At 43.5% G+C, this 15,101-nt stretch overlaps 2 protein-coding genes across 8 annotated transcripts in view; one reads left to right on the forward strand and one right to left on the reverse strand.

The window, feature by feature from the left end:
- The window catches only part of XYLB (xylulokinase), a 103,606-nt gene extending 103,152 nt beyond the window's left edge, over positions 1–454 (reverse strand). For 5 of the 7 annotated variants that reach the window (XM_063303342.1, XM_063303341.1, XM_063303338.1 and 2 more), the window contains exon 1: positions 348–453. In XM_063303342.1, the coding sequence (XP_063159412.1) occupies positions 348–401 (54 nt within the window). In that variant the 5' untranslated portion in view covers positions 402–453. Of the gene's footprint in view, positions 1–347 lie in introns of all 7 variants that reach the window. The other 2 variants (XM_063303339.1, XM_063303343.1) reach the window with 1 other exon arrangement.
- On the forward strand, positions 400–14,878 carry LOC134496140 (uncharacterized). The gene is made up of 3 exons (XM_063301896.1): positions 400–684; positions 5,200–5,377; positions 14,065–14,878. Exons 1-3 carry the CDS (start codon positions 400–402, stop codon positions 14,553–14,555), a joined length of 954 nt encoding a protein of 317 aa, XP_063157966.1. The 3' UTR covers positions 14,556–14,878.
- The last annotated feature ends 223 nt before the right edge of the window (positions 14,879–15,101 follow it).

The raw sequence follows: 15,101 nt of genomic DNA on the forward strand, positions 1-15,101 counted from the left end.
CGAGAATAAAGCGGAGGGAGAAAAGATCGTGCGCCTCGGCGGCGGAGCTTGGCAAAGGTACATTTTCTACCCAAAATAAAATGAGCTCCAGGTTTTTTCAGGCGCCTCCTTTCAACCAGCCACCCCCGAGCAACACCGCCTGGGGACGCTGGACTCCAACTCCCATCGCGTGTGCCGGGGATGATGGGAGATGGGCTCCGAGGGGCTGCACCGGCGCGCTCGATCCGCCTCCTTCCTCCGCGCGCGCCTAGCGCTACAGCCGGGAAGGCGGCAGCGCCCCGCGGCCCTTCTGCTGCCGGAGCAGCGTCCCTTTCCGGCCCGCCCAGCCGCCGCCGCCTGCTCGGTACCTGCTGGGTGCTGAAGTCCCACCCCAAGAAGCAGCGCCCGGGCGACGCGGCCATGGTGATTCCGCTCCTCCTCCGCGCGCGCGCCGGGGAGGTACCCCGGCGACGAGGAAGCGGCCCCCGCCTGCGCAGTGCCAAGCTCCGCACTCACCGCTGGCTGCGCTCTCCGGAGCAGGGCCGCCGGATCCACACTGCCCACCCCTCGGGCGGCCCGCCGGCCCCCTTCGGAGCTGGCCGGGCTTTCGGCGTTGACACCCCGCCTCTCCGAGGCCGGACGGGCTCCCGGCGCTGCCGCGCGCGTAAAAGGGGAACGGGTGCGCCCAGCCTCGTCTTCCGATCCGTTTGGAGCAATGCAAGAAGCAGGCGTTAAAAAAGTGAGCATAAAATCTATCGATCGATCGATCGATCAAATTTATATGGCCACCCATCTTACACCAAGTGACTCTGGGCAATAAAACCAACAATTAAAACGTTCTACAGAGACCACGTAAAACAAACATACATAAACACAAGATCGCGAGAGGGAATGCACCAGATTGTAGGCTCTAAAAAACGCTTGGCAGAAATGGGATTTTTTCTGAATCCATATCACTATATCGATACAGCATTTTTCAGATAGCATCTACTGCTGGCAACAAAGATTAAATTCCAATACAATAACTTTAAAAAAAATGTGTGTGTGTGTATGTACACACACACACATACACATACATACATACATACATACATATATATATATATATATATATATGAAAAATGCTGGACTGAGACAGCTAACAGAACAGAATAGAATTTTTGTTACAGTCACAGACCAGAGTTACAAATACAAGCATGTTAGGAAATAAAAATAAATAAAAACGAAACAATATAAAAATACATTACAGTGGGGGTGGGTTCATTGATGGGCAATCAAAGTCTGATTTTACAAGCAGGATAACAAAATTGAGCTACATTTAAGGAGACTGAATCTGTACTGATCTGATCACAACAATTTACATTAAAAATATCAGAATTTCCCAGATATTTTATCAGGTTATAAGGCAGGTGAGATTCCAAAATTGCAGCCACAGTCAAAAGAATTTTATGATTAGTTTTAATTTGAAAACAGAATGAGTTAACTAGCAGGATGGGGGGGGGTTAAATAAGTTGTTGACAAAGAAAGGACATAGAGCCAATGTTTTTTCTTTTTTAATCTCTCTTTGGCTGTTTTATTTATCAAAACACAGGTTCCCCAGCTTGCCAAGACTCTACCCCTAAGCTAGAAATCTGGAGGAGTTTAGTAGCCCCTTTTCAGGCACAAATTTTATCAAAAGGCTTAAGCCATGGGGAGATACAGCTTACTTCATCAGATGCATCCTATGATGCCTCTAAGCCATGTTTCTTAAACCAGATGTTGGCCACTCGAATCAAGGCCATGGACAGAAGCATTTAGCCCTTTTCTTATCACATGCAGTTAGTTCTCAGCACCACCTAGAACAGTGTTTTTCAACCTTGGCAACTTTAAGATGTGTGGACTCCCAGAATTCCCCAGCCAGCATGTTCACTAGGAAATTCTGGGAGTAGAAGTCCATACATCTTAAAGTTGCCAAGGTTGAGAAACACTGGTCTATAGCATTTCCTCCTTGAGTTTCCCCCAACGGTAGCCCATAGAAAAGTTTGGGCTGAGTCATAGTGACAGGCATTATTTCAGCCCTTTTAGGATATTTCCATACCAAAAATCCAATCTGGCTTTCTTTTGCAGTTTAATTTAGTTGGGAAAGGTTATTTTGCTGTTGCTTTGGTTGAAAACAGCTGGGAATAACCCCCCTGCACCCACTGTTTTTCATCCACCCAAGTTTCTGGCCTTTTTATGTTTGCCTGTGTAGTGTGTAGGCATTCAACAAATCTGGTGTTCCAGACACTAAAATCGGATGATAAGAGAAAAGGGTTGGTGTGCCCGCTGGATCAGAGTCATGTCATGGAAAGGCCCAATGGTGGTTGTGTGAGGCCATCTCATCAACCATTTGCAGGACAGCTTTTGCACTTTAAGAGCTATAAGGAAGGCAGAAATGCAACAGGCCATGTTCTTTCATCATAACACCTCCACCCTGTAGGCCCTGAGGTCTAACTTTGCCTGGAAGAAAACAGCTTGGCAACATCATGTATGTAATTTAGATATGGCTGCGAGAGCTGGACCACAAGGAAGGCTGAGAGAAGGAAGATCGATGCTTTGGGACTGTGGTGTTGGAGGAAAATTCTGAGAGTGCCTTGGACTGCAAGAAGATCAAACCAGTCCATCCTCCAGGAAGTAAAGCCAGACTGCTCACTTGAGGGAATGATACTAAAGGCCAAACTGAAATACTTTGGCCACATAATGAGAAGACAGGACACCCTGGAGAAGATGCTGATGCTAGGGAGAGTGGAAGGCAAAAGGAAGAGGAGCCGGCCAAGGGCAAGGGGGATGTATGATATTCTAGAGGTGACGGACTCGTCCCTGGGGGAGCTGGGGGTGCTGACGACCGACAGGAAGCTCTGGCGTGGGCTGGTCCATGAAGTCACGAAGAGTCGGAAGCGACTGGACGAATAAACAAAAAAAAGCATTAGTATAACAGCAGTCCAAAGGCGTCTTTTATTATGCAAATGAGCCTTATCAAACTCCTCTTGAACATCAACATTGACGCTGATTAGAGGCCATCCAATTTAGGCATTTTTGCTTTGCTCTTTGATGAAGCTGCTAAGCCAGCTGTTTCGTATAGCTTTGACTCAAGCATTTCAAGAGGCCTTATAGAAATGATCACTTTTGCCTCCCCAGCAGTATATTGTATAAGTTCCTTTTGTTTCCTTGGGAAGAGAAGAAATTACTGCTGGAGAGATGCATCATCCCTTTCTCACTAGCAGTGTGCAAAACGTTCCAAGGTTCAAGTGTTCCACCCTCTAAGTGTGACATGCTGACCTTGCAACTTTGCAGGGTTGAGATGAGACATTTCTGGATCGAAGCATTTTGGCCTTAAAACCTTTCACCACCTCTTTGTCTTTCTCAGCTATTCATAGCATGATGGGATGACCCCAAATTTAAGAAACATGCACTCCAAAGCTGGGTCTGGCTTAACAAAAGCATGTGTGAGCCCTTTTGTGGCAAAGGAGACCAAGAATATTTCAGAAGAAAACATTTTCATGAGAAATGGAAGAGCTACAACATTTTTTATAGGAGAGATAGAGGAATTTCAGCAGAAATCAGCACATTCAGATGCACTGACACCCAAATCAGCCAACCATATTTTAATCTAATGCGTTGTGTGAACCCAGCCCATGAGATTAGCATATAATTCAATGTCAGATGCAAACTCAGAAAATTGAATGCTTTAGGGCAGTCTTTTTCAAACTTGGTAACTTTAAGATGTGTGGACTTCAAGTCCCAGAATTCCCCAGTCAGCATGGCTGGCTGGGGAATTCTGGGAGTTGAAGTCTACACATCTTAAAGTTGCCAAGTTTGAAAAAGACTGTTTAGGGTTATCAGGTCTGGGGTGCCAAAATCCAGACAACCACTCAGTAGTAGCAGATTTAAACCCTTCCTCTTCTAGTGGTCTTCTGACATTTTGCAGCTGCGATCTGCTAGCCTAGAATAATTGGAATGGGCCATGGGTGCTAACCAATTCAGTATGTTTATTGTTTGGACCACTGGTCATAACAAATAAATTGAAGCCTACATAAACGTGGTGAAACTTTAATAAAACACATTTAAATGTGCAAAAATCAGAAAGAACATTAAAACATTATTATTATAGCAGATAAAACAATGGAGAAACATTAGCAACTTTTGATAAAATCATCTCTGATTAGCAGCAGTCCGCACCAAGCTCGCTAGCCAACGTAGTGGTGTCTCCTTGACTAAATGCATTAAATATTCCGTTTTATGTAAATCAGGCCAAAATGATTTTCCTGTTGGTTGCTAACCATAGGTAAATATGCCACACCAACACACTGAATAAAACAGTGCTGTTTAAAGCCATGCCTGTCTATGCGCCTCTCTGTTAATTTGCATAATATTGGAGAAAGGCAGAGGATTGCAAAAACAATCCTGAATTAAAACCACCCCCCATGCCAAATCGTTATCATAGCATGTCCTTGAAATAATAGGATATTGTAAAATAAACAATAAACCATCAATTGCCCAGGCCTGGCGTCCCGAGTGTGTGAAGGGCCCCGTTTCCTGGTTACGTTAACCAGGATTATAATTTTTCTCGGCCACTGTATATATTTAATTTTTTTTTTGTCTTGAAATTGCAATTTGGTTTGAATTGATTTTTTGATTGTTCACTGCCCAGAGTCGCTTGTTGGAGATGGGCGGCCATATAAATCGAATGAATAAAGAAATAGACAGACAGACAGATGATCGTAATAAATAAATAATAAAAATACATCCATCTATGTGGTCGCTAGGAGTCGAAAACGACCGGATGGCACATCATCGATGAATCAAAATAAACAGAAGAAAATGAAAGGTAATACAGCCAGAAAGAATCACTGTCGAGAGAGGAGAGAGCCTGTTTATAAACTGCAGGTGCAAAATCAACCAGCATCCCGGCTTTTTGCACACTTGGCTATGTTAGCTGAACTTCTGTGCCACGTGCAGGGTTTTGGCATGGCTTCCTAGACTTGGCCTTGAATCAACAACAGTTCCAGCCAAACAATTTTTGTCATCAAGGCTGCATTCAGAGGCTCAGGCAGGCTGCTTTATTTGAAGCAAAGCACATATTACTGCTGATTGAAATTAGCAGCCCGGCAGCCAGATCCGTGGGCCCAACTGTTTTCCAATGGTACCAGGATGAAGGAAGGACGTTGCTTCTGCCTGATTTTGTCTTTCTTATGGGAGCAGATGGTGAAGGCTTATAAATATATGAGCGGCATTTTCGTTGTGACTCATTCGTCGAAGCAGCAGGACACTGACTGTGCTAGGCAGCCAAACAAGATGGACATAAACCGGCTTCAGGAGCAGTATCACTGTTTCAAAGAGAAACAGAAGCTGCAGACGCATGTCATTGTGTTTAAAGCAGGTATGTTTTAGAGCAGTAGAAACTTTGACAATCAGGCATCCCTAAATTCCGTACTGTTCTCCGAGAGGAAGGAGTTTACACTGCAGAGTGGAAGGCAGAAGACAAGGTTTTGTTAGATTTCGTGGTAAAGTGTCTTGTCCGCCTTAAGAATTAACAGATGCAATGTGCCATATGTTGTGCATCTGTTACTCTTTAAGGGGCCACAAGACTCATAACAGTGCCTTTGATAACAGATGGGGAGTCCAATCCTATTTTGCTTCTTCCAAAGCAGGTCTTTCAGTGCTAAGTGGGACTTACTTCCTGGTGTGTGGTGAAGTTTAACATTCATATTCCTGAATGCAACAGTTGACAAGCATGCTTTTCCCACAATGGATGTCTTTTATGACCAATGGGTCCTCTTGCGTACTCGTTTAATCATTCTATGGGGTTTGTTTTAATTTATTTATTAGGAGAAAAAAGGGAGAGGTTTTGAACTCTCCCAAATTCAAGCAGGATGCTAAGGAAGTCAGCAAAAGGAAAGGAAAAACCCCTGGATTTGCAATTGGAAAGTGTGTTTAATTAAACTGAACTGTTCCTAGGAACAAAACTCATTTCATGTTGGAGAAAGGACAAAGGACAAACAGCTATGACTGTTCCTGTTAGGCTTTTAAAATATTAAGCCCACAGTAGTTATCAGAATATACAGCTTGATTCAACTGATAGATTAAATTAACTTTCTCTGGAGTCAGACATTTAGATATGGAGGTGAATTCTTTCCAGAAGTTGAGATACTTAACAAAAGTTAAGATCTTATGCTCAGTAAGTTTTGGGTCCTGGGTTGAGAATTTAAATTTATGGTAACTAAGGGTTGTTCTTTGAAAAACAGTCCCAGAAAACTTGAAAAGCAGGAACCTCAGCATATTTAGGATATTAAAGTTTCCTTTGACGTGATTTCGGTTTCTGGTGACTTCAGGAATGCAGCCGTGTGGTTTTCTGGGTGAAAGTACAGAAGTGGTTGGCTGGCCACTGCCTTCTTCTGAGATGTTTTTCAACTTACTTGTCTAGGCTACAGACTTGGAAGTTCTGGTGGTGTCCTATCTAAGAAGTAATAAAACCTGAACTTGGGAAAAAACTTGGACTTAGTAGGGCTTCTTCCAAGTAAAACAGGTTGCTCAGAAGTTGTGTTGCTTTAGTAACAACATTTGATCCTACTTTTGTGAAGTTGGGGGAATGAGGCCAGGGGGAAGAACTTGTCCATCATGGCCCCTGTGCTGTGGAATGCCCTGATATCAATGATTTCCAGAAGCAGATTCTGGAGAACTGTTTGGTTTAATTGGATTTCTATTATTATTATTAGATTCATACCCTGTCTCTATTTTATACAACTCAAGGCAGGGTATATAATGCTCCCACCTTCTATTTTCCCCACTGTGATGACTGCCCTACTCAGCTGACCATTAAATTCGATTCATACGTGGCTAAAGTAGAAATCTCTTTAATGGAGTGTAGTATGCAGGACAGTGAAAAAGTTGCGAATAAAGGTTCCCGCGCTTTCTCCAAATTAAGCAGTCCAATGAACTCAACCCCTTCCCCCTTCTTCGGTATGCCACCCCCCCTTCTTGTGCCAGTTCGTTCAGTCCTGTGCAGATGTCTCCAACAGCCCAGCAGCTTGGCCTTGGATGCCAGAGATAGCCCAAACAAGATGCTTTCACACTCCTGGCTCGTCCCCCTCCCACTTCTGCCGACTCACAAGTCTTGACACTGGTTGACTTCATTCATGCATGCGAGTCTGACCAGATGTTCTGGGAATGTTTGATCTGGGAGCATGACACCAACCACCACCACCTGTGAGCTGGATTGGGCTGAGAGAGAGTGACTGGGCCAAAGTCACCCAACCAGCTTTCATGCCTAAGGGAGGACTAGAACTCACAGTCTCCTGGGCTATAGTCCAGCACCTTCACCACTATGCCAAACTGGCTCTCAGGATCACCATTTCGAGATAATGCCATTGTATATATTTCTCCAATTGTTGATTAAATCTCTGATTGCTTTAATTTTGAATTGTTTGTTCCATGGACGTTTTCATGGTTGTGCCATGGTTGCTTAATGTTCTTTTTTGTATCCTGCCAAGGGTCTTGTCCCTGCAGTGGTAGGGACACCTAATTTAATAAAGACATTAAATTAATTTGTTTACATACAATTCTTATAGAAGAACTGGTTTTTTTAGCACAGCCTCCCTGCCTAGTGCTCTTCACCTGCCTTAGACTTCTTTATGGCCTGTGGGCGATGGAGTTGAACATTTGTGGACACCAAGTGACTAAAAGATCGGTAGACAGTCTGTGGAGATCAGCATAGGTTCCTTATTCCTTGCTAATGACAATAATAATGAAAACTGCCCAGGCTCTTAAATTAGAATCTGTGAGGAAAGCTATCGCAGTACAAACTACATATACAGGCAGTCCTCGCTTAACGACCACAATTGGGACCAGAATTTAGGTTGCTAAGCAAAGCAGACATTAAGCGAATCTGACCCGGTTTTACAACTTTTGTGGTGGTCGTTAAGTGAATCACTGCAGGCGTTAAGCCAATCATGTGGTCATTAAGCAAATCATGCAGTTCCCCACTGATTTTGCTTGCCAGAAGCTGGCCGGGAAGGTTGAAAATGGCAATCACATGACCACGGGATGCTATGATGGTCATAAATGTGAACCAGTTGCCAAGTGCCCAAATTGTGATCACATGACTGTGGGGATGCTGCAACAGTTGTAAGTGTGAGTATGTTGTAAGTCAGTTTTTCCAGCACAGTTGTAAGTCCGAACCATCACTAAATGAATGGTTGTTAAGCAAGGACTATCTGTAAATGTTTTCAAAGGGTACCAATGATAAGAGGGAATTGCCTTAATACAGGCTCCCCAAACCTAACACCCTCTAGATGTGCCAGGACTCCAATTCCCACAACTCCTTGCCAGCATTATGGGAGATGGACTCCCAAGACATCTAGAGGACACCAAGTTAGGTTGTTGTAATAACTCTGCTTCAGGCTGAAGTTCACCTTGAAGTATTTCTAAACATTACAGTGAAAATCAGCCAAGTGAAAACTGAACAAATAACTGCAGATCCTGGATTTTAATATGTAACTAGGAGAGAACTGTGTTGTTTCTGGATTACTACTTATCAAGTTATGTCATTGTGAGCTTTCTTAATAACTTGCTTGCTTAGGCTCCCTTGTACCAATGGTCAGCTCCTATGCAAAAGGAAGAACTGACCAAAGAAAAAGGAGAATTATCCCTGCCAGTTAAAGTCATCAAAGGAAACCAGCCTTAACTCTGGTTCCTCCCCTTCAGCCTGACTCAGCATCCAGCTTGCCTTCTGGGGATCTGTCGAGTGCCAAGGGGCATCTTCCGCCGTGTTCCCTGTTGCTGGTGTTCTGTCCTTCTGTCCATGTGTGGATCAGTGGAAACAGCTTCTGTTTCTGTCCCAGCACTGATATGCTTACAAGAGCAGGCTTGTTCCAATTTGGCGCCCTTCTGAAATGCTGGGGTTGCAACTTTTGGACTTGTGGCACATCTGGAGAATGCCAAGTGGGCTCACGTCTGATGCTTTGTGCCAAGGCTACAGTAACGGAGGTCTATTTTTCCTCCTGTGACTTTGGCCCGGTTCACATGGGTAAGAGCTGATGGTGAGGGTGAGGGTGAGGGTTAAGGCCCTTTCACACTCAAGAACTGCCCTTGTGTCTCTCCATGATGGAGGGGAGCTTCCAGCAGGCTTGGTGGGAGGAGTTAATTAAAACCCAACCTCAGCCTTCTCAAAGGTGCCATGATGCCTTGCTGCTTTGCCACATTGCTTTTGGGGGGCGCTCTAAGGAACCCTGCACCCCACACAGTGGCTCATGGGGATATTTTTTCCCCTTTTTCTTCGTTTATACTAGAGTTCCCCAAAGTGGTCAGTATTGACCGCCAAGGGTTGATGGGACTATCCAAAGGTTGATAAATGGCTGGGGGTCAAAAGGGGATCAGTAAATATCTGAGAGTCAATAGGTGGTCAGTAAATGCTGGAAGGTTGATTGGGGTCAATTCATCTTTCGGGGTCTCTATAAAGCTCCATGCCAGTCCTTAGTCCTGAAGGTGAGGGGCATGCAGCCGGACAATGAGACCCACGGTTGGATGGTCAGCCTCCGTCAACAGCAGCTTTGAGTTGTCTCTGTTGTTGTTGTTATTGTTATCCATAGCATTATTAGTTAAAGGAGTATTTATTAAATTATTTTCATATAATAAACGTTTGGGGGGGTTGATGAACAATCTGAAACTTCATGAAGGGGTCGATGAGCTGAAGACTTTGGAGACCCCTGGTTTATACCTTCCCTCGCTTCAAAAACCAGTGAAGGAAGAAGGCAGAATGCCAGCGAAGTTGCTCTTTAGCACATGGGGGAGAACTGGCCAGGTCAAAGAAGGGAAGATCCCTGCTCAGTCCTTCTCAGTGGCATGAAAGTGCTTCTTCTGTTTGGGGAAAGAAGCCAGCAGCTATGTAGCAGGGAGCCGAGCTTAGGTTTGAACACCTGTGCGCAACATGCACATTCAGTAAGCCCACAGCGCAGACTTGATGCAAACCATTCTCTTTCCTTGAACCCTAAAAGGCAGTATAAGCTCAATGCAGACTTAACTATACCGTGCCAGCTTCTGAGAATTACTTCAAGGCGACATACATGGTAAACACCTGTATAAATGCTCAGGGTTAAAAGGTCTTCAAAATATCAGTAACGTGGGAAATTGCAGATGTGAGTTTTCCATGATGCAGAACCAGCTCTTCCTAACAACTCCCAGGATTCCACAGCTAGAATGCCCCGGAGTAGAAAGAGTTGTGATCTCAACACATCTAAGGGGTTCTAGATTGGGGAAGATTCATGTGTTACATCCAGAGGTTAAAAATGTAGCGCAGGAGTCGTTCATGGAGAAATCGTTCTGGGACAGTAGCCAGTTGTCACAATAGCATAATAATTGGCCTCTAATTACCTAATTAATCTATGGTTGAAACAGTTCTTTCCACCCATTCATTCCAGCAAGGTTTTGGATTGTCGTACCCGGAGTATGTCACGCTTCTTTCATGCTAGATCATCGCAGGGCTGCTGCAGGACTGAGAAGAAATCTTTGTGATCCACCTTGCAGTAAATCTACTATTACCATTGTTAAATGTTTACAGATGTTTGTACCTTGCCTTCTAGGTAAGCCACTGCGAGGCCGATTGCAAACAAAAGACAGAGTATAAACAAAAATAAGGAGTATAAAGTTTACTCAGACAAGAAGTAAAACACTAAAATCCTGATCTTGCAGATGTCAGTTTAAAAAAAAAAGGTGGAAAGCTGTTAAACTCTGCTTAAAATGTGTCTATATGCTACGGTGACCATATGTCCTTTATTATAAAGGACAGTCCTTTATTTCAGAAAGCTGTCCTTTAGATTTATTTATTTTTCAAAAACTCACTTTTTGCCCTTTATTTTGGTCATTTAAACTTTCACCAAACAAAATAGTACCATTTAATGCAGTCTTTCACATTCGTGTGAAAATTATGGAAACTGAATTGTCTTTTTAAAATAAATTTACACAGTTTGATTTTAGAGATTTTTATCGGAATATGCGTTTTCGTAAAGTTTTTCTTGGTTTTGCTCTTGAATTTTCCTTTGTTCAGCAGAGTTATAAACATAAATAATTTTTTTTTTAATCCTTACGAACTTCTTTCAGACTTGCCCCTTTTTCAGGTTTGTCTTTTATTTTTTTCCAAGAAAATATGATCACCGTCCTATACTGTATGCGTATAATGGGAGATCCACAGATGTGGGATTGCTACTGAAATGGACATCTGCAGGGTTCAAAAACATCAAGATGGCAGCCCTGACATTTTCACTTGCTAAAAGGGGTGGAGCTTTGACCACACAGTTGCAGCCACCAGGTTGACTTTTTTGACATCTGCCCCCACCCTGCCCACGGACACCCTCACTCCTGGAGTCATCAGATCGGCAACTCCAGATCTCCGGCTAATCCATTTGGTACAAGCACGTCCTTCAAATGAACTGCAGCCAAACTCTCACAGCCTGTAAATGTCAAAACTAGTATTGTTAATTGGCCTGTTAAGTGCAGGTCTTGCAAATCAAACAGAAGACCATGTATTGCTTTTAGCAGCAGTAACAGCCATATCAAACAAGTGTTTTTATCGTTCCTTCTCCTGGCAAAGGCCTGTTGTTTAAAATCAACACAGGAAAGGACTAGCTCGCCAAATCTGTAATGGAAGGTTAAAATCACTTTCTTGGGAAAAGGAGACTGAAGGGAAAAAAATGAACTATGGAACCGTAACTTCTTTGGAAAGCAAAAAATTGTAATAGTGGCAGGTCAAGAGGGAAGGCGGTGTGTTTACCAAGCATGACACCACATGCCTGACAGATGACATGTTTGCAGTAACACTGGATGGATTTTCCCGAAGATCTGGGTGAATAAGTTTCAGAGACATTTGCTGCTGGTGTTTCTGTCTGGCAAAACTTAGGAAAATCTGCTTTCGTTCATGGCAAAAAAATAGTAACCTCAAAGCCCAAAGGGATTAAATTGGTAGTTCCCCTCCATCTTGCGTCGTGGTGGGGGAGCAAATGTTCGTATGACCAAAGCAGAAAATACTCGTAGGAAGGGAGGCTTCCAAGGGAGCGGGTCTCACAAAATCATCTGTCTGCAGCAGCTTTCATTCCACGTGTCGTTAATTAGTGGCTTATGTTTTATTGGCTTGTGTTGCACTGGAGCTAAAGATTGCATTTTGTTCTAAAAGAGCCATCAAGGGAAGGAGACTTACAGATTACCAGGAACTACTGAGGCATGGAGAGAAGCAGGAAACTATTACCAAACTGTCTATGGGTGTTGTCTTATTTAACTAAAATGTGGTGCTTCCACGGAACTCCAGATGCAACACAGGAAATGGCTAAAAGATTCTCAGCGAGGCAACAGATTAGGGTACCTCACCCAGAAGCTTAACAGAAAACCCAAATGTTTCTACCCCAAGATACCACAGTAACCAGGTGATGTGGAGGGGCATCATTCCTGATGCCTTTTCTCTGCACATACCACCTTACAGGGCAGGCAGAGAGACTGGCCTAGTCGAAAAGCAGCAGCAACTATACAATGTTGTCATGCAGAAGCAGACAGGAATAAAAGAAATGAGGAAGTGTGTGCAAGGGGGAGAACAGGGCCAGTTCAAGGAATTTGGATGCTTAAAGTAGGAAGGCATTCCTCTTCTAACAATTAAAGGGTTAATTATTGGGCTGTCCATCTTAGCAAATCAAACAGGGACAACTAAGAGACAGCCAGGAAACAGGTCTCCTGTAATAGAATGCCAGCATCTTTTAACAGGGTGATTGAACAAACATGACTTCAAGGTGAACAGGATTATGAAAAGGATGTATGAACTAAATCTGATTTATTGGTTTGGGTCAATAAGCTATTTCTGGGTTTTTGTTTTTTTCATTCAGACGTATAATAGCAGCTACAGGTAGTCCGCACTTAGCAACTGCCTTGTTTAGTGACCGTTCACAGTTACGACAGTGATGAAAAAGTTACTTTGCAACCAAACCTTACATTTACAACCTTTGCAGGTCTGTAAAGCAAAGAGAAGCTGAAGTAAGAGCATAAGCACAGTTGAGGTTTCACTTAGCAACCACTTCACCTAATGACCAAGTTGCCAGTCCCAATTGTGGTCACTTAACAAGGACTACCTGTATTTGGGTACAAGATTCATCCTATGGCAGATCCCCACTTGCCAATGAGATGTTTGTTCTCCTGAGGCGATCCCAAAGCATAACGTTTACCAAAAAGATGAAATAAATGTGAAGAAATGTGTACTATCCATGGTTAAGTCTCTAAGAAAGATGTGTGCCCAAAACAGAGTAACTGTTTTGAAGTACTCTGAACCATAACCGTTCTTCTGCTTAGAATCCAAGGATGATGAAGTATTTCAAGCTAATTTGATTCTCTTTTTATTCCTTTTAATCCCCAAATATTCAAAGATGGGTAAAATCAGTCGCATCTCTTCCCTCTGGTTACAGGTAGTTGCAAATGTTCTGGTTGCAAAATGTTTTTCAAAAACCACCAGCTGACGGTCGTTAACACTTAAAACAGCGGTTTTATGTCCCATCTTTGCCTCTATACAGCTCTATACAATCATGGTCACAAAAGATAGATAGTGGACCTTTCAATTTTTAAATTTCTCTTCTAAATGGAGCATGGGGGATGTTTCAGTGGTTCCAAACCAAATGGTGGTAGCTCAGGATGCAGGACACTGATTGTACAATGATCTTTGCATCCTCCTGCTGGTCAGCTGGAGGGTGAGAAGAACAGCAACTGATTCATTGTATTCTCTGCATTTGAGTTTGGTAGAATCAAAGGTGATTAAGAGTCAGTTTCCAATTGGGTTGTAAGGAGGTAAAGGTGGAAGTGCCCATAAATATGTCTCTTGGCCTAGTCAGCAAACATTACAAGCCCGTATCCGGCATACTCCGTCCTAAGCTTCTTTTCTAAATGTGGCATCATTTGTGGTATGCAGACGCTGAACTGCTTAACTCTGGAGATGTGAAACTTGTTTCCTTGTGTTCAAGAACTGGTCGCATCAGATTTAGGGCTATAATGGATTATCAGAAAAGTAAGGTTCTCATTCCTTTCCAACGTTTTAAATTTGAATTTTCTTCACAGGTGGGAATGAGGCCGTTCCCACGGAATCCATGGTCAGTACTGTTTTAATCAATAAGGGCATGAGAAGAGCACTGAAAGAGAGAGAGATCAAACTGGATTTGCCCTGCAGTGGAAATGCACAAGTAAGTTCACCATGGAGGATGCACCTTGGTGTCCACCGTCTGGCACATCACCAGAAACGGCCTTGTGACATCGTCCCAAACCAGAATGAACATAGCATGTTGTCTTGCCAAGCGTTGTTAGAAAGCACTGAACAGGCCCTTGCATCATCCAGCAAAGAGGAAAATTTGCACCCCACTGAAGAGACGGTCCATTCCAACTCACCTCGGACATCAGTTACCTCCATTTGGACTTACTCTAGCCTCAACACTTCAGCTTCAAAACCAGCACCTAGTAAGCTACCTTATTACCCTTTCCCTCAGAAAAAAAATCCCAAGATTTCTGAAGCTGCAAGAAAACTTGGGCTGTATGTTTCCCAGTGAGAATTCCACCAAGGAAGAGGGAGATCCGTCTATCCACACAGCTAGTTTTTCCACAGAAGTTGCAAGAAGCTCCTCCTTACCACACGCACTTGTATAATTGCCTGAAATACAGAAGTAGCATTTCTGTTCCCACGAACATGAGATGCTCTATCCACATATAACCAACTTGGGTCAATGTTTCTCTAAGGGTATGCATGCTAGTCTAAGGAAGGGTCATGTGGAATGGAAGGGCTTCAGCTACTTCCAAGCTTCTGTGTCTCACATGCCACGTGTGGTGGGAGAGCAATGATGAAATTACGTTTGCTTCGCAGGGGATTTTTTTAGCTCAGCCAGCCCAATATCGTTCATCTGAAGAAAAGGGAGTTTTCTCCCCTCAATTCCATAGAGTGAAAATGGAAGGAAAATGCAGTAAGGAAAATAACTAGTCATGTTGCGGCAGATGGGTGGAGGTATCTAGAATTTCCCTCTAGATCCGTGTTTCTCAACCGTAGAAACTTTAAGATGGGTGGCCTTCAACTCCCAGAAGTCCACAGCCAGCAGGCTGGC

Source organism: Candoia aspera, chromosome 4 (genome assembly GCF_035149785.1).
Source record: "Candoia aspera isolate rCanAsp1 chromosome 4, rCanAsp1.hap2, whole genome shotgun sequence".
NCBI classification, from domain to species: Eukaryota; Metazoa; Chordata; class Lepidosauria; order Squamata; family Boidae; genus Candoia; species Candoia aspera.